Raw genomic sequence first — 27,823 nt, 5'->3', positions numbered from 1 at the left:
TTTAAACCTAAGACACTTAAGGACCGTTCGACAAAGCGTTGGGCCCACCACGCCAGGCAGGCGGCCATGGCAGCGGAGGGCGCCTTCAGCGATGGCAGCGACGCCGTACTTTCGGACGGCGAGGGCATTACGGCGTCGAAAGACAGCCGAGCGCAGGTCCCCGACCTCGGAAGGTCGTCCGGCAGGGCGGCTATGGGGAAGACCCCCGGCGACGCAAGCGCTACACACCCTACACACACTAAACACACTAAGTCCAACCGAACCTCGACGACGTCGACTTCTCGGAAAGAGGCACAGATAGAACGGTCCGACTCGGTGTCCTCTGGGCGCTCTCGATCGAGATTGCCTCATGACACAAGGCAATCATCCACTCTTGCCAAGAGTGCCTCGCTCCCTAGACTAACGGAAGTTCGATCGTCGGAGGACGAAGACGACTTCCACCCCCAGGCCGCGCTCCAAGAGACAGAGCCCGCAGTTAACACCAGAGAGGCACCACGCTCGAAAGACACAGATACCTCTTCCGATCCTCGACGCCAGGCGTCGAAAGTCTCCGGGGCCTCCAAGGGACAGGGAAAACACTTTTCCACGCACGGGGACGGGGGGAAACAGCGGAAAGCACATTCTTCCACTCCTGTAAGGCCATCCTTTCCCCCAAAGCACACAGACAAATACAAGTCTACTGCAACATCCAGCAAGGGTACCCTTGATAAGTCCCCTAAATTGCCTACTAAAGTCATCCCCTGTTCCAAAGAATGGTCCAGTGAAGACATAGACAGGGTCATGTCAAGGATGTCTTCCTTGGCAGATTTTTACGACAAGAATCCAGAGCATTTCCTCTCGTATGACCCTCAGGGGGCCACACCCTCAGGTTCCACTGATCCTATCCCCCTAAGTAAAAAGGCCCGGTTTGAAAGTCCTGAACCCTTTGAGGTGCAGCCTTACTCTACTCCATACTCTACCCCACACCCCAGGTACCAAGGAGAGCCTTTCCCTGAGGGGAACCAGGAGTTTGAAATTATGGAGGAACAAACCGGGGCGGAATACTATGCGGATGATGAGGACCAGGAGGAGGGAGAAGATGAGCAGGAAATTTACAGAGTAGATTCCCCGATAGAGAATGAAGCCCCAATTACCGACTCGCCAGTCGATAACCAACCCCTCCTTAATGAGGTTCTCGCTCGCGCGGCAGAACATTTTCACATCGACACCCACGGTGTACAGGAGGAAAGGGACTTCGCAGAAGAGTTGGTGGGAGAGAGAAGGCCGGTCGCTCAGACCATCCCTATCCTTAAATCCATCCAACGAAGAATAGATCCATCCCTGGTGAACCCAAACCTCACCAGAGCAGTCAACCCCAGGGTTGAAAAACTTTTCCGGGCAGCCCAGTCTGACCCTCTCTATATAAGAGGACATCTTAAACCAGACTCCCTAGTTGTTACCAACACTCGGAAAAGGGCTGGAACACCCTTATCTTCGTCAGAAGCTCCTCCCGACAAGGAGAGCAAAAAACTTTACGGGTTTGGCAGGAAGGTAGCCTCAACGTCCGCCTACCAAGCAAGGATTGCTAACTCCACCACCCTATTAGCCAGCTACAACTGCCATCAATGGGAAGAGGTTGCGGCACTCATAGCCTCTGCTCCTGAACCGTTAAAAGGCCAATTGGCTCGGATCTCGGCAGAAGGGAGAGCCGTGTCTGGTTGCATATTAAAAGCAACTTTCGACGCCGCGGACAACGCAGGGAGATTGATAGCAGAAGGTACTGTTATCAAAAGACATGCGTGGTTACGGCAGTCGGGGTTCAAAACAGAAACCCAGGCTTCGTTAATAGACAAACCGGTGGAACCAGATCTATTGTTTGGGAAAGCGGTCGAAGACGCACTAAAAAACGCCAAGGAAGAATATGAAACACTGAAATCCCTTGGCCAACTAACCAACAAACCCCCTAACCAGAGGGGGAACAGTAATTTTCGTCGCACACGCGGCCAAAATTCACAAAGAGGCAACTATGCCCAGGGACAGGGTACACAGTGGAACAACAGCCAGCAGCAGTCTACCCAAAGTTACGGCAGGGGTAACAAAAGAGGTCGTGGGAGAGGCAGAGGCAGCCCCAACAAGGGAGGTGGCACGCCTCCACCAAAGCAGTGACGCTCAGTTCAGGGTCCCTTCTCACGCAACCCCAGTAGGGGGACGCATTTCCAACTTCACCCAGGTTTGGGAAGGGATCACCTCAGACAGATGGGTGCTGTCAACAGTGTCCACAGGATATTGTATAGAATTACTGCAGCGTCCCCGGAACCATCCTCCACGACAAAGAGTACACTCCTTAGAACATCAGAGGATCCTTCTCGAGGAGATCGCCATTCTGCTTGAAAAGGACGCGATAGAACTCGTCCCAGGACACCAGGTAAACAAGGGTATCTATTCAACTTACTTCCTTGTGCCAAAGAAAGATTTGACAATGCGCCCAGTATTGGACTTACGGCCTGCCAACAAGTATGTCAAGCCCCAAAAATTCCGTATGACCACGCTACAAGAGGTAATCCCCCTCCTAAAAAGGGGGATTACATGGCAACCTTGGATATGAAAGATGCTTATTTTTATATTTCCATGCTCCCGGCGCACAGAAAGTACTTGCGCTTCAAGGTGGACAGTCGCCACTACCAATTCAAGGTACTGCCCTTCGGGATAACTTCAGCACCAAGGGTATTCACCAAGGTACTGGCGGTGGCAGCTGCACACCTACGCAGGGAGGCAATCCCAGTGTACCCTTATCTGGACGACTGGCTCATAACGGGGGAAACCCCAGGGATTTGCAGGACAAACATTCAAAGGACTATCGACCTCCTCCACGAATTAGGCTTCTCAATCAACGAGAAGAAGTCAAGCCTGGTGCCAAGCACCTCAAAACAGTTCCTAGGAGCAATCCTAGATACTCAGAAAGGGTTGACCTTCCCTTCGGAAGAAAGAATTCGGAATATACTACTGCAAATTCCACATTATCAGTCCGGTCAACAAATAACGGTACGCAAAGCAATGCGGTTACTGGGCATGATGGCGTCATGCATTTACCTGGTCCCCCACGCGCGACTGCGCATGCGTCCCATGCAGGAATGGTTGGCGAAACAGTGGTCTCAGGCAAGTGGTCAGTGGGATGATCTAGTGGTCGTTTCGCCAACACTTGTACAGAGCCTACAATGGTGGACAAGAGAGAATCTCGCAAGGGGAAAAACCTTTTACGATCCCGAAGTACAAGCAGTGGTGACTACAGACGCATGCCTGACTGGGTGGGGAGCTCACCATCTCCACCACACAGCTCAGGGTCTCTGGTCTCACTCAGTAGCCGAGAACCACATAAACCTACTAGAGCTTCTGGCAGTATTCAGAGCGCTTCGGGCGTTCGAGCCCCATCTACTAAACTTGTCGGTGCAGATCCTGACGGACAGCACGACAGCCATGTTCTATCTGAACAAGCAAGGAGGGACTCGTTCGCCAAATCTGTCCAAGCTTGCCCAGAAAATCTGGATATGGGCACTCAAACGGAACATATTCCTGTCATCACAACATGTTCCAGGGGAGCTCAATTCCCTAGCGGATGCTCTAAGCAGAGACTCCCTCCCAGAAGAACACAAATGGGTCCTTCACAGAAAGATCGTAGAAGATCTCTTCTTTCAGTGGGGTTTCCCCACTATAGACTTATTCGCCACAAGCGAAAACAAACAATGCCCAGGTTTTGCATCCAGGTTCCCCCAGCCAGACTCCCAAGGAAACGCCCTGTGGATGAACTGGTCAGGGATGTTTGCGTACGCTTTTCCACCAACTCCTCTCATCAGGAAAGTGGTGTACAAGATGAACAAGGAATCGATGACGCTCATCCTAGTTGCTCCCATGTGGGCGAGACAACCATGGTTTCCACACCTACCCAGGATGGCGGTGTGCGAGCCCATCAAACTTCCAGCCTGGTACAACCTACTGTCCCAGCAACTAGGTCAAACAGTGCACCAGCAATCCAACTCAATGAACCTGGCAGCATGGCTCCTGAGGTCATAGAGTTTGGACATCTCAAATTACCACAGAGGTGTATGGACATCCTAAAAGAATCCAGGAAACCAAACACAAGGCACTGTTACTTTGACAAGTGGAAGAGATTTGTTATTTGGTGCCAGAATAAAGAAATCAACCCTGTTGATTGCACTCCTTCCAACATTGTGACATACATGCTCCACCTGCTGGACGCAGGATTGGTTTTTAACTCTCTAAAGGTACACCTGGCAGCCCTCTCGGCTTACACCACATCCCATAACAGGGTGTCGTGGTGGGAAGTACCAGTAGTTAAAGCCTTCATGGAAGGAGTAAAGAGACTTCTCCCTCCTATTTCGAACCCACCGCCAGGATGGGACCTTAATGTGGTGCTAGCTAAGCTCATGGGCCCCCCTTTCGAACCCATGCATAAAAGTAGTCTCAAACACCTGACTTATAAAACGGCCTTCTTAGTAGCCATTACCTCTATAAGAAGGGTCAGTGAAATTCAGGCTCTGTCAGTGCAGGATCCTTTCTTTACTATCCATAAAGACAAACTGGTTTTACGCACACACCCTAGGTTCTCACCTAAATTTATATCAAAGTTCCATGTAAACCAGTCCATCGAGCTTCCGGCTTTCTTCCAGAACCCGCAAAGCTCGGCTGAGGTGAAACTACACACCCTAGATGTGCGTAGGGCGGTCCTCTACTATGTAAATAAAACCAGACCGCTAAGGAAAACAGATCAACTGTTTGTCTCCGTAGCTACAGGCAGAGAGGGAGATCGCGTCTCTAAAGGCGCTATCTCGAAGTGGATTATCAGCTGTATACATCTGTGTTACTCTCTTTCTGGGAAAACTCTGCCTTTTACGCCAAGAGCCCACTCTACTAGAGACATTGGGGCCACTCTGGCTTTCATTGCAAATGTTCCCCTCGACACCATTTGCAAAGCAGCTACTTGGAGCTCCATTCACACTTTTACTCAGCATTACTGCATTGACACTCATTCCAAGACAGATACACAAGTGGGACAAGCGGTTCTAAGACACCTGTTTGCTCATGACCCTTCTCACATCCCACCTCCTTCTTCTGGTACTGCTCGCTAATCTATGCACAGCATGTGATCTAAGCAGATTCCACAAGCCTCAGAAGGGATACATTACTCACCGTAATCGTATTTCTGATGCTTGTATCTGCTTAGATTCACATGCGACCCACCCTTCCTCCCCTCCGAGAGAAGGCGCATGATTGCTTGTAGTCTTACCTTTCTGTCTATCTGCTTGGATTATCTGTACTCACGCTACTCCTCATGCTTCCTCATGTCAGAAAAAATACAATCTGAGGATCCTAGACGCGTGAGGGATCTTGGGTACAGTGGACGTCACACTAGGGATAGTATTACTGGCACGCCTGTGTCGACGCCCATTTTCGAGTTTCGAAAAACAAACTGTAATACTCCGCAGCTTCCACTAGATGTCGGCCTATGCACAGCATGTGAATCTAAGCAGATACAAGCATCAGAAATACGATTACGGTATCATATATATATATATATATATATATATATATATATATATATATATATATATTGCCATGCTATGCTAATGAAAAGCAACAATGCATTTATTTATTTATTTATGTATTTGTTTGTTAATTATGCACCAAAGCCCGCAGGCATCAGGGCGCACATTAACACCAAGGACATATCACAACAAGACAATACATACCCATGCAATCTCCCCTGATGTCACACACATGAACTAATATACACACAAGCATAAACACACACGCACAAATACACACACACACACAAACAAGCAGGCCCCCAAACGAGAACATGTATATCCACATGAAGACATGCATGCATAAACATCTACATTCTTGTACACACATTCACTCACACAGCCTCACATAGATCCATGCACCACCATACATACATGCATACACACACACACATGCATGCCCACAAACATACAGACCCACATACACATGGACGCCCACAAACATGCACTGTCCCACGACTATGTAATGACACACACAGAATTTCACCAACATGCACACACATCCCCATGCAGTGACAGACTGTTAAGGGCATGTCTTACCTAGACACCTCTTTGCAGTTTCCAGTCAAGAGAAATGACGTACCCCCTCCCGTGGCCACTCTGGCATCAGAAAGGATACCTACTGACACAGTGGCCTCTGCAATGAGTGCCAAGCACAGGAGTAGGAAAACCCCAGCTAGTGAAAACCTTGACTTGAAATCTGGAGTGCAGCGGAAGAACCATGATGCGGTCATCAAGAAATGCCAAGTAGACACCAAGAAGATGGCGGGACTGTGGCGCATGCAGAGACGAAGGAGCAGGCAGAAGTAAACAACAGGAAGGAGAGCAAAGTATTGACACTAATGGGTCGAATCATGGAAAAGTGCGCATTAATCCTGCAAGGGCCGTGCACTGAGAATGACACTGCACAAGTCTGTGCGTGCATAATAGAAAATGCACGCCCCACGTATTCATGGAATATACTGAGCAAAGTAACTGTATATGCAAGTCGCGGACGGAACGTCCCTGACACACCCCCATGCAAAGCAAAAACAGCCAGTAGAGCTACCTTTGCGTGCTCCCCTGGCTGCGAATACATGCAACCTTCAAACAGTGCATGGGATCCACCGCAAGTGGGCCTGCATCTCGAGGATACTGCGCAGGGTCCCCGTAACTGTTACCGGTATCCCGACAACTTGCGTACCATGTATCGTAACTCTGGTAAAACTCAGCAAATCTGCGTGTGAACCCCCGTTAACCGTTCCTCCTCCACATTACACGGCGTTGCGCACACCTAAGTCCAATCAGATCCCCGGCTGCGTACACACACCCCTAAATCCACATGCAAATCCACCTCTGCGCTGTGATTGCTATGCGCAAGTGTACTTACGCCTGCATTCGGATGGCGGAGAGATGGAGGGATTTGCGTGGGCATTTCGCAGGCGGGACGTTGCGTGGTCACATCCATGAATATGCTTTGTCTTGTGCATTTGTGGGCATGCTATGGCCTACCTCCGGCGTGTCCCTCGTAATGCCCACTTTTTCCATTGTTCATCATCTTTTCCGAGTTCCGAACCCTACTTCGCCCTCTGCGCAGGACTCGCCCATGCTCTGCATGGTGTTTCGTGCAATGCACTCGACTGCTCGCAGAGACGTGCCGAGTCTGCATGTAGTCCACGCAAGTTAGGAAAAAGTACAGCGCTGTCGATTCCATGAATCAACGAATTGGGTTTCGCATGCAGAATGGCGTGTAAATCCCAGAATGGCGTGTAAATCCCTGATTTTCAATGCAAATAATTCCATGAATCGGCTGTTAGTATCCAAAGCATTGTGACACATTGATCAGGGTGTCAGAATGCCCACTATGCCAGAACTGCCTCTGTTTACAGTGAACCGGAAGTAAACTCTGCCATAGTGCTTTTGAAAGCCTCCTCGAATTAACTAACTAGTAGTTGAAAATGTGAGCGAGAGCTTGGGCTTGAAACCTTCTGATGTTGAGCAGAACTGCAGATGTCATTTATAAATAAATACATATCAAAATATCAAAGCCCACAGTATTCCACTTGCCCATCACAGTCCCCACTGCTTCGACAATCATCACTGCAGTCATTGCAGAACCTTTTGTGTAGTGATGTGCTCCAGGCACTTAGCTGAATGCTGGCCACCCTTCCCCCCGCCACCTTGTGGTCAGCAGAGATGTACTCACCCAATGGGAGACAGCTGAAAGAAAACAAAAGAGACTGTTCAAAGATGGAGAGCAATGGAGTGATGAAACTTTCTCAGGGTTTTGATTGAAGTCCCGGGCAGCGCTGGTGGGGAAGCAAAATAAAGGTCGGAGCACTTGCAGCTCTGCAGCGCAGATTTGAAGGCCACGTGTAAGCGGAGCCGCCCGGGACATGATTCCAGAGGAAAAGAAGCCAGAGGAAGCAACAGAGGAGCCTCATCGCCCAGAGGGCAGCGAGATCAAGAGGCTTGGCTTCCCTGCTTGTCCGCCCTGGGGACTTTTGCAAAGGGCTTGGAAATAACCAGTGCAGATAATCTGCTCCTATTACCCGTAAAAATGACGCAAGCGAGGATGCAGCCAGGGACCAGGAGGTTGCAGAGAGAGATGGGGAGCAGCAGAGCAGGAGGCTCCCTGAGATCTCGAAGAAGAGAAGAGCACCAAAGTGGAAAAGGGTCTCTCAGGGGGTGAGCATCACAAAGGGGGAGATCCCTGTAATCCCCAGAAGAGGTAAGTGAGCGCTAGAGAGGGGGAGATCCCTCTGGCCCAGAAGAGGGGAGGAACCTTGGGACATTATAGAAGGGGAAAGAACCTGAACCCAGAGAGAGGCAGAGAAGCCTTGTGGTCTCCGGAGAGGGGAAAGAATTGAGTAATAGAATGAACTGAGCAGGAGATCTGCCCGCTTAGATCCTTGTGTCATGCCTTTTTCCGCACCTTTATCTTCAACCCTTGTCCACAGAGATTCCATACTCTAGGGATTCCATACTCCAGAGATTCCATACTCCAGGGATTCCTAGGTGACGGCCACCCTGAAGCCATTCCCATGCACCATTCTCTGCTCTGCTGTCATATTTGGGCATCAGTATATGGTTATCCCTTGACCTCGTGACACTGCCTTCCCGCCTTCCATACCCAGAGGATGCATGAAGTAGAAAACCCGGCTCTCCGCCTCACCTCATCTTGAGAAAGGGCTGCCCAGTAACAGTACTCTGGAAGAAGCTAAAGTGTCGCCCGGGGCACACAAGAGTCTCTGGAAAATACTTCTTCCAGCTGTCTAAAAGCAACCAAAGCCAAGGTCACACTGCGCTACCTATTCAAAATAAAACTCACTGCAGGCGGGGAATGGTACATGACTCACCCTTGCCACCTCACTGAAGAAGGTTTTCTGTTCTGGGAGAAACACCGAGAGATCAACATGCAACCACATCAATCGGAAATTCTCTATGAAATGGACCAATTAAAAGTCTTGTACCTAGTTCCCAGAGCCGGGTGCTCTTTTGAATGTAGATTCATTAGGTCTGGTGAAGAGAGCTAATGCATCTGCAGCTTCATGAGGCAGACCTAAAACCATAAAGTAACATTTATTAACTTTCCCATAATTCAAATGAGACTCAAACCAGGTCAAACCAGGGGGGAAAACCACTATCAGAGGAAACAGGAACCTCCATTTTGTGGATAATTAAAACATCCTTTCGTCTTCACTCTTTTCCCTTGTTTGCATCGCTTCCCTTGGCCACTTGACCCATTTCCCATATTCTGGCAGTGTTCAGTACTGCAGGCCACATAATTCAGAGGACATAGGTGTTATTTTAATTACACTCCAGTCAGCTTCCAGGCAATCCATTTGAATCCATCATCATAAAAGTGATTCTTGAGAATTGAGATTATCATCACCTCAATATGATCATCAAGCTTTATTCGACATTGAGCCTCCAGGGAAACACACACCTCATGTGTACAGTCATTTAAAATCGTACATAACATTTAGACACAGTACATGCTTCTAAGATCCATTTGTATACATTTGAATAAAGATTGTTCGCTCAAAGGTTAAAAGTTGCATTGCACAGTATTATCACTTAATAAAATACTGTAGTTAGAAACTAATCAGAGTGACAGATGTCCATTAAGTTATATGTACAGCATTAAGTTATATGTAAATATATCTGGTTATTTATAACACGCTTAATACCCAGAGGTTTCTAAGCGCGGACCCAGGGATCGAACCTGTGTTGCTCTGAGTTGTCTTGCTTCCACGGGGAGCATGTTGCCCCTGAGCTGTTCTCCCTAGAGTTATGTGCAACCTTTCTGATTGTTTAACCTTATTTGGTTCATATTCTTCAAAACTAATAGTCTTCTTAGCCAGGCTCGATGGATATATTTGGCTATAAAATGGTATCCGGTCATTGCATCGACAACAAAAGCATCGACAGCCATACCATCTAAAAAAAAACATCTAATGCATTTTTTTAGATGGTAAAGGGTTTAGTTTAATAAAAATGGGTTTTAAAGGTTAATAAAAAGGGGTTTGGGGGCAACACCCCCATTAAAAGAAAAATGCATTAGATGCTTTTTTTAGATGCTTAAATGGCATGGCATTAGATGCTTTTTTAGATGCTTAGATGGCATGGCATTAGATGCTTTGGCTGTCGATGGAATGACTATAAACCCTATAACATATCCTGCTTTATAGTCCTTCATCAATTTGCCCATCATGGTGGAATTCTCTGTGCTCTGGTTACTATAGGAGTTGACGACTGGTTTGAGATACAGGTCTTTTTAGAGAGGGCAGAGGAGGAGAGAGTCTTCCACTGTCTCCTCCCTCACTCCGCGACCCGGGCAGACTCCACTATCTGCTGGGTCCCGTGCTTTAGTGAACATAGCCGTGTTCAAGGTACCCATTCTAAATTTAATAAACGCCGAGCGTGCATATGGGGGTGTGACCCCGTCCAAGTATTCCTCGATCTCAAAATCGATTGTACAGCCAATATGAAGACCCAGAAGAGAGCCTCGTGCATGATGCCTGCATCTTAGTTCTTGTCCAGATTAAGGCTGTGCATTTGACAGAACCCTTGGTGTAGGATTTTGCCAAAGATGGTCTATATCTAACAATATTTGGGTTGACTTAATGTGCTGCAGCGATGATAGTGTTTGACCGCCCTCCTGCATCATTATATCTTGGAGGACTTCTTTATATTTTTTTAAGTCGACAGATTCCCATGGCTTGATCCAATATGTGTTATTTCCTCTGCTATCGGTCTTGTGTCGGTTTGCAGGTGTGTTAGGGCATTTGCTCTACTCGGGGAAGCAGTAGGGGTTTTTAAGGAAAGCATTTGCAGTGAATACTAGATCACTAGTTTTGGGGTACCCCCTGAGTCCTCCCCCCCAAATGTGGCCATGGAGTTTGTCTATCTCTAGTGCTGGTTTCACGGCCCCACCTCCCTCCCTGCCTGTGCTCATACCTTGTCACTACCCCGCGGCCCCTTCCCAGAGCAATATTAGCTTTCCTTAACTGGGTAATCCATTGGCAAATTTCTGAGAAACTGATTCACAAACAATCATAAATCCTTATAATTGTTTATTTAAAACGTGCTTAATACCAAGAGGTTTCTAAGCGCAGACCCGGGGATGAAGTTGTATTGCGCCGCATCGTCTTGCTTCCAAGACGGGTGCGTTGCCCATGAGCTATCCTCTCGAGACACGTAGGGACCTGTTCTAGTTTTCCACCATCGATGCATACGTTCAATCTTAGCTCGTTGAATGATTGGGGTGGAATAGTACCGCCTTTGGTATTTACCAGCAGGCCAGTGACCAGTTCCTGTCTGTTAGCAAAATCCAGTCTAGTAAGGCCTGGGCAGGAACAGATACAATGACGCCAACGAAAGAGGCGACCATACAGTCGGACATGCGAGTATAGGCAAACAGAAAATTCCTCACGGTAGCCCCTGAAAACATGCAGGTCAATAACCCCCCGACTCTGATGAGGGCCATCACAGATGTCATTAATGATTGCGTCACCAGGCACTCAAAGGGTAGGAGGGCTTGTGACAATATGCGTCACTCTTATTACAGCAACGCAAGACTCATCCCTGATACAGGGAACCCTGCAAACTTAAATGGAAGACAGTTTATTGTCATGCACCTCCCCACTGGTAGTTTTGAGAATCAAGAGGCCTTGGTTAAGAAATGTATTCATTGGATCAGACATGTAAGGGGCTGCTTGATCAGTGATTAGGGAGGATATTGTGCATTGTACTTTTATTTATGTTTTTATTTGACATTTGTTAAACACACCTAACCAGAAGGCATCTGGGCGCTTGTTTCATAGGAGTGGCGGTTACAGTAGTTACATGTTGCATTCGGTTACAGTCGTTACAAGTTGCACCAGGTTAAATCATATGAGAGCAGTTGTATGGTAAATTACATGAAGGTTAGGACATAGTAGGTAAAGGTTACATAATATGAGAGTAGTTATATAGTAAATTACATGAAGGTTAGGACATAGTAATCTTCATGTATTTTAATCCTGGACTCACATGGATAAGGATCCATGGGAGTCTAGGATTCGTAATTATTCACAAAGCTCCCCAATATGGTCATATATGCCGAACCTAAAAGTTTGCGCTCAGTAAACAAAGTAAGCAAAATAGTGATGGTGCTTACGTACAGATCTTCCTGAAAGGTTGTCCAATAGTCATGGTGTTTCTAGCCATAGAATACTGGATGTATCCAGCAGACGGCTCTAGAATCACCATGTATTGCGACTCGCGCCCAGAAACACTGGTGTACAGTCGCGTTATAAATGACATATCATATCACACATCCCCTGTCACATTGTTACTGAACAGGTCCCACCGTTGAGTTAGGAGATGCTGCGAACTCCATTTTACAAGGAACCAATCGGGTGTAGAGGGAACTATCAGAGAACATTAATGATAAAAACAGAGGAAAGACGCAAGGGCGTCGATTGCCAACCAGTCATGACTGGCTGGATAATCATTGCAGAGCCCTCATACCCCAACCAATGACGCGTGCTTAAATATAGTCTCATGGAATATTGCAGGGGAGAAACGCCTTTGTGACGATACACGGGCAGAGGATGATATGCCTACAAGAAACCTGGACAATAGAGCGAATCAACCTGCAGAGTTACCGAGCCTTGCTCATCCCGGCTTCCAGGAGATCGGGAGCTAGACCAAGCAGGGGCGTGGTGACCGCAAATTGGGAAGTAGTCCATCGAGATACTGGTTGGCCTGCAACACTTACACATCCGTACGGATATGAGTCACCCGATATTTCTATTCAATATTTATAATAGACCTAATTGTTGAAATAAGCTTCACATCATGCTGAAAGTAATTGGGAAATGCTTACCACGAGACCCAAAATGTGCTAGATTCATTAATATCCTCCAACAGTTTTAATTGCTCCGTTCTTAGTTATAAATAGATCATTCGATGAACAACTGCCAACACCCAAACAAGTGGCTTTGCAAATACTTATGTATTGTATTGATAATTTTGTAACACGCCAAACATGCAATGGTAAATCGGCTAGACGAAGCTGTCACCGGGGTTCGAGGGAGGTTACGCATGCTTTGGTGCAGGAGAGTCAGGAAAAGGAGGAATGGGAAACCAAGTCCGCATTCTGCATTATTGGCGAGAGTTCAGTGGGTGACAACGAAGTTCCAATTGCTCTTGAGGTGAAGAGTTAGTGGTGGTTAGGGTGATAACGTGTCGGGTTGCCAGAGTGACACGCACTAGAGTCTCTTTCTAAACTAATGCGGGTGCTACAGGCATTTGAGACCTCTTGGTGGCTTGCCCCAACTTACGGAGCCCTTGGATGTTAAGAGCTTGGTCGCCATTTTCCTTTCCTCAGTGTCAAATTCTTCAAGTAAAAGGGAAGAGGAGGAGCTTTGGTTCCTTGGTGATAGCTAGCCGGTGAAGTAGTCTGTGCCGGACCTTGACCATGTCTTCTGGGTGGCTTGCATGGCTTCAGAGAGGATCCACTGAAAGACTGCAGACTTGGTAGTCAATTTGGTGGAGCAGTATGCTCCTGGATGTACTCCAGCTATGAGGCTAATCTGCCACCTGCTCATGAACTCCGTTCATAAAAATATGAGATTTTAATATACTTTTCTGTATCCCTCTCCTTTATATAAAAATAATTATGGATGTCGCAGCATTGGATTACGAGCATGCACACAGCTATCCTCAGCCAAAGATCCAGTTAACCCCTTCAGACCCTTCTCCCCCTAAATTCTGCAAAGGAGGAGGAAACATCTCCAGAAAGGAAAAGAAGGACGGCCCTGGGACCCCAATTGAGTAACTGATGCCATTCTATCGTCACATCCAAACCATGAGAGTGTCTGTGGTTCATTGATACCAACATGCTAATGTTAGTGTGAACTGGGAAAAAATAAAAGGTGCACCAAGGCATTATGCATTTAGTGATTAATGCATGAAGCCCTCTTATCCCAGACAATGTGTCAAACTAAAGATCTGTGGTCATTCATATGTTAACAAAATGATCTTTGATTGTATGCAAAGTAGCCAGGAACCCTCGTTGATTCTATTTGTCCGTTCCCCTTTCTAAGAGGGATTTTTTTTAAAAGTCCAATTTATTTTATTTATTTTATTATAAGAGTACAATGGGATTGTACAAGACTGTCCATCTTAGAATGATAACCTTCTTTCAGAAAATAATGTCTATGGTCATTCCACATTTTGACAATGTGTTCTCCTCAGAAAGGCACGTGTAACATTCTTATTATGCCTACAATATATATTGAAAGTGCCCATTAGACATGAGACTTGTAGCACTGGTGCCCGGTACTGCTTTGCTATGCCAGCGGTAGGCATCGCTGGGTCTGGTGATGCTTCTAATTTCACACCATCCACTCCCTTCTGCTCACATTTCCTTCCCAGGCGCCAGTCCATGTCAGGTGACCGGAATGGGAGTTATCAAAATGGTAAGGCACTGGCGGTCCAACCTAGAAGTGTAAACTGGCTACTTAAAGCAAATTCAATTGTACAGGTGCAGCAAATAGCAACTCCACATTTAGAAGCACAACTGGCAAAATGAGTCATGCTTAAGTGATATGCAAGGCTGGGAGTATGCATGAGTGAGAGCAAGACTGGGAGTATGAATGAATGAGAGTAAGGCTGGGAGTAAGAATGAACGAGAGCGAGGCTGGGAGTATGAATGAATGAGAGCAAGGCTGGGAGTATGCATGAGTGAGAGCAAGACTGGGAGTATGAATGAATGAGAGTAAGGCTGGGAGTAAGAATGAACGAGAGCGAGGCTGGGAGTATGAATGAATGAGAGCAAGGCTGGGAGTATGAATGAACGAGAGAAAGACTGGGAGTATGAATGAACAAGAGAAAGGCTGGGAGTATGAATGAACGAGAGCAAGGCTGGGAGTATGAATGAATGAGAGCAAGGCTGGGAGTATGAATGAACGAGAGAAAGACGGGGAGTATGAATGAACGAGAGCGAGGCTGGGAGTATGAATGAACGAGAGCGAGGCTGGGAGTATGAATGAATGAGAGCAAGGCTTGGAGTATGAATGAACGAGAGCGAGGCTGGGAGTATGAATGAATGAGAGCAAGGCTGGGAGTAAGAATGAATGAGAGTGAGGCTGGGAGTATGAATTAATGAGAGCAAGGCTGGGAGTATGAATGAACGAGAGCAAGGCTGGGAGTATGAATGAACGCAAGCGAGGCTGGGAGTATGAATGAATGAGAGCGAGGCTGGGAGTATGAATGAATGAGAGCAAGGCTGGGAGTATGAATGAACGAGAGCGGGGCTGGGAGTATGAATGAATGAGAGCAAGGCTGGGAGTATGAATGAACAAGAGCAAGGCTGGGAGTATGAATGAACGAGAGCGAGACTGTTACGCTCACCTGGTATCCAGGGGAACGCCACCCAGCCCTGGTTGGATGATTTGCACTCTCGGATCCTCTCCCGGTCCCTTGGTAAGGCCTCTGGTTAAAGATGGGTCTGCAATATAGGGGAGCTGGATTCAATACCAGATTGTCTTTATGTTTTCCCACCTCCTTTGGCCTCAACTTCTTCCTCCCCCTTGGGCCTTCTCCTTACCTTAATATTGTAAAAGGTGGATTCTCCGTCCTGCTCCTTGTGGCAGGGGCGCGTAGATGTGGGGGGCGAGCAGCGACCAAGTTACTTCACTGGTGCAAGCCCTCCTGTGGGAATCCAGGCCTGATGCGACTCCGTAGGTTTGCTGCTTTACAGTCTTTATATGCAGTTCTTATGTTCTTCTTAGTTCGAATAATAATGTCTTGCTTCTTTCCTTTTAGGTATGGAAAGGTATTTTGGTGCTGTCATGCAGTTTGAAGATGTGCATGGGCCGGTAGGGGAAAGCGCGGTGTGCGCAATGTGTGGCGCTGTTTCGCCTTTTATATTGCTAACCTGTGTCTTTTCTCTCCTTGCAGGTTGCGATGGTCCTCGGCGAACGCCGTAATGTTCCAGCAATGATACTGACCAAAAGATGACTACCCAGGTAAGAATTGTGTGGCTTTCTTCATTCGGGAGGAAACGTGAGTAAACACTTACTAATGCTGTCTTTCTTTCTCCTCTTTCCAGGTTATGGTATTCCAGGATGTATGCGGTGCCGGATGATGGAGTTCGTACCTTCAGGTGAGTGGAACTGAAGTCAGCAATGGATTGAAGACAGGATACTGTTCCAGGTAAGTTTCATAGTGTTCTTTCTCTCTCTGCAGGTCCTTGGTTTCAGGTAAGCTGGCATCAAAGAACTGGACACGGTGAGCGTTACGCTGCCCACAGCAGAATAACGCAAAGCATGTTCTGCTGTTTGGGTGCGGTTTAAATAGTCTCAGGTAAAGTAGTCCAGGTAAAATAGTCCCAGGCCTGCCACACCGAAAGTAGTCCAGGTAAAGTAGTCCCAGGCCTGCCACACCCAAAAGACTAGACCACATAGCTCAGTTCCTTGTAAATGAGCTGTGTGTGTGCCTCCATGTGGGCTGAACCCCCCCCCCCCAAGTTAAATAGTCCCAAGTGAATAGTCCCATTCTAATGTTGATCTTCATGATGGTTATGAGCCTGGCAAAGGCGCCAGGACTGACTCCAAGAGAGTCTGGGATGAGGTTTTAAGGCCTTTGACCTGGCCCTAACTGGAAGGCTGACTTGCCAATGAGGACCAAAGGGGCAAGGGTCATGACAAGGCTGGGAGTATGAATGAATGAGAGCAAGGCTGGGAGTATGAATGAACGAGAGCGAGGCTGGGAGTATGAATGAATGAGAGCGAGGCTTGAACGAGAGCAAGGCTGGGAGAATTAATGAACGAGAGCAAGGCTGGGAGTATGAATGAGAGCGAGCCTGTGAGTATGAATGAATGAGAGCGAGGCTGGGAGTATGAATGAATGAGAGCGAGGCTGGGAGTATGACTGAATGAGAGCGAGGCTTGGAGTATGACTGAATCAGAGCGAGGCTTGAACGAGAGCAAGGCTGGGAGTATGAATGAGTGAGAGCAAGGCTGGGGGTATTAATGAATGAGAGCAAGGCTGGGAGTATGAATGAGAGCGAGCCTGTGAGTATGAATGAATGAGAGCGAGGCTGGGAGTATGAATGAATGAGAGCGAGGCTGGGAGTCTGAATGAATAAGAGCGAGGCTGGGAGTATAACTGAATGAGAGCGAGGCTTGAACGAGAGCAAGGCTGGGAGTATGAATGAGTGAGAGCAAGGCTGGGAGTATTAATGAATGAGAGCAAGGCTGGGAGTATGAATGAATGAGAGCGAGGCTGGGAGTCTGAATGAATAAGAGCAAGGCTGGGAGTATGAATGAATGAGAGCAAGGCTGGGAGTATGAATGAGAGCGAGCCTGTGAGTATGAATGAATGAGAGCGAGGCTGGGAGTATGAATGAATGAGAGCGAGGCTGGGAGTATGACTGAATGAGAGCGAGGCTTGAACGAGAGCGAGGCTGGGAGTATGAATGAATGAGAGCAAGGCTGGGAGTATGAATGAATGAGAGCAAGGCTGGCAGTATGAATGAACGAGAGCGAGGCTGGGAGTATGAATGAATGAGAGCGAGGCTTGAACGAGAGCAAGGCTGAGAGTATGAATGAGAGCGAGCCTGTGAGTATGAATGAATGAGAGCAAGGCTGGGAGTATGAATAAATGAGAGCAAGGCTGGGAGTATTAATGAATAAGAGCCAGGCTGGGAGTATGAATAAATGAGAGCAAGGCTGGGAGTATGAATGAGTGAGAGCAAGGCTGGGAGTATGAATAAATGAGAGCAAGGCTGGGAGTATGAATGAGTGAGAGCAAGGCTGTGAGTATGAATGAGTGAGAGAAAGGCTGGGAGTATGAATAAATGAGAGCAAGGCTGGGAGTATGAATGAGTGAGAGCAAGGCTGGGAGTATGAATAAATGAGAGCAAGGCTGGGAGTATGAATGAATGAGAGCGAGGCTGGGAGTATGAATGAATGAGAGCAAGGCTGGGAGTATGAATGAGTGAGAGCAAGGCTGGGAGTATGAATGAGTGAGAGCAAGGCTGCGAGTATGAATGAATGAGAGCAAGGCTGGGAGTATGAATCAGAGCAAGCCTGTGAGTATGAATGAGTGAGAGAAAGGCTGGGAGTATGAATAAATGAGAGCAAGGGTGGGAGTATTAATGAATAAGAGCCAAGCTGGGAGTATGAATAAATGAGAGCAAGGCTGGGAGTATGAATAAATGAGAGCAAGGCTGGGAGTATTAATGAATAAGAGCCAGGCTGGGAGTATGAATAAATGAGAGCAAGGCTGGGAGTATGAATGTGTGAGAGCAAGGCTGGGAGTATGAATAAATGAGAGCAAGGCTGGGAGTATGAATGAATGAGAGCGAGGCTGGGAGTATGAATGAATGAGAGCAAGGCTGGGAGTATGAATGAGTGAGAGCAAGGCTGGGAGTATGAATGAGTGAGAGCAAGGCTGCGAGTATGAATGAATGAGAGCAAGGCTGGGAGTATGAATGAATGAGAGCAAGGCTGGGTTGATGATTGATTGCATAATCATGCAGGGATGGATACATGAGTGTGACGATGAGTGACTCAATGCAAAGATGATGGGGTTGAATGAAGGAGTGTGAGGACAGCATTGAGAAGCCCAGAGTGAGTCTGCGCCAAGTGACCTTATTGTTTACCATGCAGTGGCCAGCAAGGTTATGCATAAGCAGCACAGTATGGAAGGGAACATGCTTGCGTCTTATGCGTTGAGGCTCGAAGCGTGACAGGATCCACAGAGCTCTCTCAGCAGAAGTCCTTCCTGCCCTTCCACGCTCGTCTCTGTTTCCGCAGTTTGGATTTATGAGGAGATGGGTGACTGCGCTGCAGCTGCTCATTATAGTAGAAACTATCTTCCAGGCCATCTCATGCTGTTGTGCCTTACACACTAAGTGGCGGAGGCAGATTTTGCTGTCGCGTGGGAGGAGACTTTTTTGGCTTCTGTGGGGCACTGGCATTCAAAATGATTCAAGTTCAGTGACCGCTGGTGAACATTTTCAGCAGTGAGGCATTAGTGCCCTCCCGAAGTTAACCTCACAAACTGAGGTAGTAAGGGATTCATATGTAATGTAGGGAGAGAATCTGCTGTTTAAGAAAAGGGTTCACTCGTGTTGGTCTACCAGGGCCCAGATATAGGAAATATAGGAGCAGGAAGTTGCATTAGCAGAAGAAATGCTATACATTTTCGTATGGATTAACCTCTAGTTACGAGGTACCACCTCATTGGGTCGAAGGATTCTAAAAAAGATGTGAAGATTGACAAATCACATCTAGGAAAGAAGAGTACAATTCTATTAGATGTTGTGTTTATTATTTCTGAGCCTAGCCCTGATGAAGACCCATGTTCTTTGAGATCGAAAACAAACGCATGCTGGCAAGGCTAAGAATATTATCACTGTGTATTAAAGACTGAACATTGTTATCATGTGTCATCAAATAAATACTATTATTGTGTAAAAATCAAATTAGACAATGACTGGTTAAGACTATACACAAATTGTGTTTAGAATTTACTTTCACAAGAGTGGATAGAATTAATCTCATTAAACATTTTTAGCTTAGTTCGTGAGTGTTTTGTGCATTGGACCAAAAAATTAATGTTCTTTTTCATGTAGGTAGTGCTTTACCCTTAAGCCTTTTTTTTAAATATTGAGTTGACATGTTGCATTTTACAGGACAATGTTTGCATACAATGGTATACAAATCCATGTATTCGGTTCTCTAGGGTAACATTAAAAAAAGTCCAGCAGAAGCCAAGTCAATAACAATACCCAGGAGCATTTTACCTACAATATATGCCAGCATTGCCTTTGTAAAACAAATCATGAAGTTGTGCCCACAGTATGTGCCTGCATTTTCACGTTTCAACATGCCCATCATGCCTGCCCCCACAGCAGATGCTTGCATTGTAAAATGCTTGATTACTGTTTTAAGATTTATTTTAAACGTTTTCCTACTGCAAATACGCTTCCCTTCAAGACAGTAACAAGAAAGTTGTTTTAGGGAAATTGAAATGTGTGCGAGAACGTGGCCATCTCTGACGTTCAGCCTCCCACCACCTTTCACATGTAATGCACAAAAGGATGAGAAGTGACCTTTACACATTGAGCATTGCAGGGGTGGTATTCCCACTACTGTCCACTATCCATTCCCACCGCCACAATGAAACTCACTTGAGGTTATTGTCCCACTATGTACAGAAGTATCTTTGCGTCTGCTGTGCGGGGCCAAAAATCCCTTTAAAAAAAGTATTTTACCAAAACTAATAAACCAAGAATGAGTCAAAATATGATTACACCACATTTGAGAAAGTGGGGCCTTAGCATGCTGGACTTTAAAACATTCCACTAGTGACTTTTGTCTCGGGAGGATAGCTCAGGGGCAACGTGCTTGCCTTGGAAACAAGACAACAAGAAGTACCGCAGGTTCGATCCCCGGGTCCGCGTTTAGAAACCTCTGGGTATTAAGCGCGTTATAAATAACATATCAGGAAATTGCAGGGCCCTTTATGTCGCCCTATCGGGTGGGAGCAAACAAATGTCCTATTGGTTTATTCCAAAGTATTTCACTCCTATAAGCTGCTTAAGATAGTTGACCCCCTGAATTTGGTTTGGTGTGACATGTTAATGTTTGGGAAGGTCCTAACAGGGTCATACCTATACCCCAATCTGAAGAACCCCTCTATTTCCAGAGGCCTTTCAATACATTAAGTTGTCTCAGCCTTACACCAGGTCTCCATGACTGTCAGGGCAATTCATTACAAGGAAGGCCTTGAGCACTAGGACTCAGACCTTGGCCCTTTCATCAGTATTTTCTTTTGGGTCCTTTTTCTCTAGTCATGGTCATCTGATAAGTGGGTCTGAAAACCCCCAGATGCTTCATTTGTTTGTTTAGGTCTGAACAGGTGATCAATTGATTGAATTTACCTATAGATTAAGCCATGATATGTGCCCGAAATGGTAATGAGTTTGAGGGCGGTACCTGGGAGAAACATGAATCAACGTATCCATGCCAACCACATCTGCTTTTAATGAATGAGGTATTTTGGAAAATGGTGTATTACACACCACATAAATCAAATCAGAATCATAAGGATTATAGAAGTACATGTTTTCGAGGCGGTCACGTGGGAGTAAAACGCATTATTAAGTTAATTTCTTGCCCCGCATTACAGTGGTGGCAAGAGGTAGCTGTAATCATTAACACATTTTGTATTATTATTATTATTATTATTATTATTATTATTATTATTATTATTATTATTAATATCATTATTGATTGCGGACCTAGCTTCGAGACTGAGCACTTTACATAGGCATACAACGACACAGATACATAACAGACCGCTTTATAGAAGTATACAACTTTACAGATGCATAACAGACCGCTTTATAGAAGTATACAACTTTACAGATGCATAACAGACCGCTTTATAGAAGTATACAACTTTACAGATGCATAACAGAGCACTTTTCAGAGATAACAACAGATATACTGCGGGGTGTACCGGGAGGGGGGTGGGGGGTGACTGGGAGGAGAGGGACGGCAGCGTCCAGCGAGTCAGCCGCTGTGATGGGTGATGGGATGGCCTAGGTGTTGAGGAGGAGACACTCCTTGAAGAGGTGGGTCTTGAGTTCGTTTCTGAATTGTAGGTGTGTGGGGGTGAGTCTGATGCTGACGGGAGTAGGGGGTGTAGGCAGAGAAGGCTTGTTTTCTGGTCCTTTCCTTTTTGCAGCACTGGGTTTCAAGTCTGCATGTGTCCTGGCTTCTGGTGGTGTGCTGCCTGCCAGAGATGCTGAGTTTCTCCGCAAGGTAGCAGGGTGACTTCAGGATGATTGCCTTATAGCTAATACAGCAAGACTTAATGGTGAGTCATGCTTGCAGTGGGAGCCAGTGAAGGTAGATAAGGGCTGGGGTGATGTGGTCGTTTCTGCGTAGACCCTTGATGAGGCGTGTGGGCATTTCTCAGGGGCACAAGGGAGGACTCCGGGAGGCCTTCGGGGAGTGCATTGGCCCCATCCAGGTGGGATAGGACCAGTGCGTGAACGGTGGATCTAAAGCTGTCCAGAGGGAGGAAGGGCTTGACCTTCCACAGCAGGGAGAGCTGATACCCAGCTGTCTGAGTTTTCTTAGCTATGTGTTTCTTGAAGGAGAGGTGTTTGTCGATGTGGAACCCGAGGGACTTGTCGCAAGAGGTGTGCTTGGGTGTGAAGCCTTCAGAGTTCATGGTTGATAACCAGGTCTGTATGTCTGGGTCTTTGATGTTGTTGGTGAGGAGTAGGAATTCTGTCTTGGAGGGGTTGAGATTCAAGTATGCACTGGACATCCAAGGCTGGATCAGCGAGAGGCAGGTTTTGAGCCTGTGGATGCCCTTGATAGAGTCGATCTTCAGGTATACCTAAGTGTCGTCAGTATATTGGTGGATGTGGATGTTGTGGTGGTTAGGAGGGCTCCCAGCAGCTCCATGTATAGATTGAAGATCACTGGGGAGAGGATGGAACCCTACGGGTCTCCATCAGTGATGGGTAACATTGGTGATCTACAGGAGTCCATCTGAACAAACTGCTGGCGTCTGGCGAGGTAGGACTTGAACCAATGTAGGACAAGGTGGCTGATCCCCATTTGCTGATGTAGGGTGTCCGTACGCGCTTTGCGGTCTGCTGTGTCAAAAGCAGCTGAGAGTTCGAGTAGCGCCAATAGGGAGGCGTGACTGTCGTCAAGGATGTTGAGGGTGTCGTCGAAGGAAGACAAGGCGAAGGGCAAAGGTGAGGAAACTCAGCCATATTGAACAAATTAGGGGTACATGATTGATCCTAATTTGAATTCAAATACATCCTTTTTTGGGGGTACCGAAGAACCAATGGAGATTAACTCATTTTGCAAGCCACTGACCCACATAGGGAATATTTGGTGTTACCCATTGGGTCTATATCCATATTATGGAGTGAGAGGACACCTGGTGCTTTATGTCCTGGGACGGTGTCAGGAATGCAAAGGTCACACACATATCGACAGAGGCGTTGGAGGTTGAGAAAGGACATGGCACTTGGGGATCTATGTGGAAATATTGAAAAAAAAAACAGGGAGGCCAAAAACACAGAATTAACTGATTCCCACACCTATTTTTTTTTTTTTGTTGCATTTTTCCCCTTTTATAATGCATAGGGAGACCACCCCCCACAACCCCTTCTCCCACATCCCTCCACCTTAATTGTATTGCCTAACACAAACCTTTATTTATTTTAAAATGTTGCCAACATACCAGGATTTATTCCAATACATTTTTGTTTTGTTTTTGGATTTGTTTTTCTCAGGCGATATCACTCTTTGCAATTGATTTGGTTAATTACTTCTAGTGAAACTGATCCTGTCTTTCTGTGTAAAATATCACAGCATCAGGGCTCCAAGTGATATGAAATGATAGGTTATTTATAACGCGCATAATACACAGAGGTTTCTATGCGCCATCGCGGGGATCGAACCTGTGTTGCTCCGCGTCATCTTGCTTCCAAGATGAGCGCATTGCCCCTGAGCTATCCTCCCGAGACTCGATTAGACATTTAAGCTCCTGAAATGTACACAGATCAAAGTTTGGAAAACCTTATTCCAGTAGCAAGCGCGTACAATGCAGGCCTTGTGTGTGGCCTTGACGGTATGGTTCTGGCTTCTGCTCCAGTAGAAACCTAGGTTGCGTCATGGCGAGCATGTTAGGGTGAACATTGGGACAGTCTGTCGTTTAAACTGATTACTTTCCCCTTGTTTTATGAGGCAACATAACCCTCTAATTAGCTGGAGCACGTGCTCAGCGATAATGACTTGTAGGGGGAATTTTTGGGCAACTGAGGATATTGGATGCTAGCCTAACTTAAAGCAATAAGACCTTTTGCGAGTGTACATGTGTTCCCTTTCAACCGGTACATGGCGTTCATGCCGCGCAATCCTAGTCGGGAAGCAGCTGATTACTGTGCAAATGTATATTGCAGCTCTACAAAATCTATTGCACTGTGCGGGCCTACAAAATAAATCCTGTAGAAATGCCTGCCTGCCAACTAGTGTTAGTGGATTATTTTTACTGAGAAACAAGTCAGTAAAACTCCAAAATAAATCCTTTAGAAATGCCTGCCTGCCAATTAGTGTTAGTGGATTATTTTTACTGAGAAACAAGTCAGTAAAACTCCAAAATAAATCCTTTAGAAATGCCTGCCTGCCAATTAGTGTTAGTGGATTGTTTTTACTGAGAAACAAGTCAGTAAAACTCCAAAATAAATCCTCCTACCCAAGGCAAATAAATCCTTGCTTGAAAAAATCCCCAAAAAATCCAAAATAAATCCCAAAAAAATCTGCAGCTTGAAAACAAGCCAGAAGCAATCCCAAAACAATCCAAAAAGTGGATTTCTTTTTTACTAGGGGCAGTCTCTTAGGGTGAGTAAAATATATGAAAGTATCTTCGGGTTAAAAGTAACTTTTAAAAATAGTTACTTTTCGAACTCTTGCCTCGAAAACAAAGGTTAACGAACACATTAAAATGGCTTCTACCGAGCACTCTCTGTCACTGCTTCTAAGCTACCTCTGTGATCCATAGCCTGAGAGAGATCAAAAAATGTTCCAGCTCCTCTCTGGGCTTCCTAATCTTCTGAGAGGAACATCTAGGCAGAATCCCCCTTCTCTTTCTGATGCACTTTTATTTTAACAATGACACCCCTTTTCTGTACAGTCCATTTTGAATCATGAGGTCTTTTAAGGGGGACCATTGCTCTGCATAGTGTGTACTGACCTTTTGTGTGGTTTTATCTATTTTATTCCTGTTTTAATTGTTAATGGAGAAATCCGAATCTAATAACGAGTATGTATAACTACTGACCTTTGGTCAGTAAGAACGGCCCTCATAATATAATTATTATAGGTAATTTATAACGCACTTAATACCCAGAGATGTCTAAGCGCGGACCCGGGATCGAACCTGTGTTTCTCTGTGTCATCTTGCTTCCAAGCCAAGCACGTTGCCCCAGAGCTGTCCTCCCAATGACAATCAACGGTCTCAGCTTTTCCTTTGAAAGGGTCTAAGCTGAATTGGCCAATAATGAAACCTGAAACGACAGCGCTTAGAAGCGGGAGGAATCCAGGAAAAGGCCGGTGCACACATTTTATATACATTTTCCACCTATTACAAACCCACAGATTACCCTTCACGGAGGGACTTGCCCTGTGCAAAGTTTATTTAATTAGGCAATAGAACCCGAGCGTCGGGGGCATTACCGTCTCAGGTAATGCCCCGGGGCCCATAGGTAAGGACCCGAGTGACCGGGGCACTAAAGGCTATTTTTTTTTTCCTGAAACGCTGCAGCGTTTCAGGAGAAAAAAAAAACGACCAAGAAAATGGCCGCCGCCATGGAAAGGGAAAACGGAGTCCGCTTTCCCTTTCCATGGCGGGCATCGGGAGCGGAAAGGATCAAAAATAAGGTAAGTGGGGTTTGGAGGGCGGGAGTGGGATGGGGGAGAAAAAATAAAAAATAAAACGTACCTGCGTCCCCGGCGGGGGACGGGGGAAGCCTCCAGCCGTGTGGAGGCACGGAGCGGGGATGGCCCCGCTCCGAGTCTCCACACGGCTGTAGGCTTTCCTCGTCCCCCGCCAGGGACGCAGGAACAAGAAGGTAAGCGGGGGGTGGGGGTGGGGGGGGTAGGGGATTTAGAAAAAAAAAAATTCCTTCGCCGTGTCCCCTGCGGGGGGGCGAAGGCAGCCTCTCAGCCGCGGGGAGGCTGGGAGCAGGGATGGCCCCGCTTCGAGCTTCCTCATTGGCTGAGGGGCTGCCACGCCCCCCGCCGGGAACAAAGGCCGTGGAATCCCGATGAAGGGATTCCCGGCCGGGTAGGGACCTGGCGAGAGCCAATCAGAATGGCTCTTGCCTTCTGATTGGCTCTCGCCGGGTTACTAATGTGAAAGAGAACATTATTTTTGTTGGAATAATCGTGAATTTGATGCACATCAATGAAATGGTTAAATGATTATTACATACATATATACTGTTCCCAATAAAAAGCAATTCTGATCAGGAATTCTAAGAAGCTGAGTCATATTTTTTAGGGTGCGTTTGTTAAAAAATGTGACACTTGGCATTCATTGTGGTCAGAATGAGGATGCCAGTGCCTAGAAGCTGTATGTAGGAGGAGCCTTGTGTGCACAAACGTAACATACTCATATATATATATTCATCTTTCACATGATTAGCTTGCCTCCTGGCCTTTGGAACACTGGTCTTCAGTTATAACTTTTGTACAATTGTTTTTAAGTGTTTCAGTTTTTCAATACCTCTCCGATGACCTTGGCACCAGACATCGCGAGAACTCCAAGTCCTGCCAGTAATGAAAGCACTCAGTCTGTGACAGAGAAGCGCTACAGAGACTTGGCGCTCGCCCTGGAGAAGTTGAAGGAGCACCTGTGTGTGGAGCCAAGCGGCGGAACAGGTAACAGCAGAACGATGTGAAGGGGCAGTCGCTTCAGCAGGGTCAGATTCTACTGGTACACTGTAGGAATGAATAACATTGTTACTGTTCTGGGGCGGTGTCAGCTTGGTAATGAGCAACAGTGCCACTGCATGCTTGGCTGGTACACTGTAGAAATGAGTAACATTGTATCTGGGGGATCCGTGAGCAGTCTCAGCGGGGTAATGAGCAACAGTGCCACTGCATGCTTGGCTGGTACACTGTAGGAATGAGTAACATTGTCTCGGTGGGATCCGGGAGCAGTATCAGTGGGGTAATGAGGAAAAGTGCCATTGCATGCTTGGCTGGTACACTGTAGGAATGAGTAACAGTGTCACTGGGGGTCCGGGAGCGGTTTCAGCAGGGTAATGAGCAACAGTGCCACTGCATGCTTGGCTGGTACACTGTAGGAATGAGTAACGTTTGTCTCTGGGGGATCCGGCAGCCGTCTCAGTGGGGTAATGAGCAACAGTGCCACTGCATGCTTGGCTGGTACACTGTAGAAATTAGTAACATTGTTTCTGGGGGATCCGGTGGCGTTCTCAGCGGGGTATTGAGCAACAGTGCCATTGCATGCTTGGCTGGTTCACTGTAGGAATGAGTGACATTGTCTCTGGGGTATCCGGGGGCAGTCTCAGCGGGGTAATGAGCAAAAGTGCCATTGCATTCTTGGCTAGTTCACTTTAGGAATGAGTAACATTGTCACTGGGGATCCGGGGCGTTCTCAGTGGGGTAATGAGCAACAGTGCCATTGCATGCTTGGCTGGACACTGTAGGAATGAGTAACATTGTCACTGGGGGATCCGGGGGCGTTTTCAGCCAAGTAATGAGCAACAGTGCCACTGCATGCTTGGCTGGTACACTGTAGGAATGACTAACATTGTCACAGGGGGATCCGGTAGCGGTTTCAGCAGGGTAATGAGCAACCATGCCACTGCATGCTTGGCTGGTACACTGTAGGAATGAGTAACATTGTCTCTGGGGGATCCGTGGTCAGTCTCCGCGGGGTAATGAGCAACAGTACCATTGCATGCTTCGCTGGTACACTGTAGGAATGAGTAACATTGTCTCTGGCGGATCCGGGGCCGGTCTCAACGGGGTAATGAGCAACAGTGCCATTGCATGCTTGGCTGGTACATTGTAGGAATGAGTAACATTGTCTCTGGGGGATATGGGGGCGGTCTCAACGGGGTAATGAGCAACAGTGTCGTTGCATGCTTGGCTGGTACACTGTAGGAATGAGTAACATTTTCTCTGTGGGAT

General features: G+C 46.8%; 1 protein-coding gene across 1 annotated transcript in view; it reads left to right on the top strand.

Moving 5' to 3' along the window:
• LOC138580112 (natural killer cells antigen CD94-like) overlaps positions 1 to 27,823 on the top strand; it is a 129,702-nt gene that overhangs the window by 63,623 nt on the left and 38,256 nt on the right. Inside the window, exon 3 of the mRNA XM_069650390.1 lies at positions 26,369 to 26,542. Within this exon, the coding sequence (XP_069506491.1) occupies positions 26,369 to 26,542 (174 nt within the window). The remainder of the gene's footprint in view (positions 1 to 26,368; positions 26,543 to 27,823) is intronic.

Source organism: Ambystoma mexicanum, chromosome 3p (genome assembly GCF_040938575.1).
Source record: "Ambystoma mexicanum isolate Mex_15411 chromosome 3p, UKY_AmexF1_1, whole genome shotgun sequence".
NCBI classification, from domain to species: Eukaryota; Metazoa; Chordata; class Amphibia; order Caudata; family Ambystomatidae; genus Ambystoma; species Ambystoma mexicanum.
Note: the sequence above shows the minus strand (reverse complement) of the source record. Positions and strands in the feature narration are given on the sequence as shown.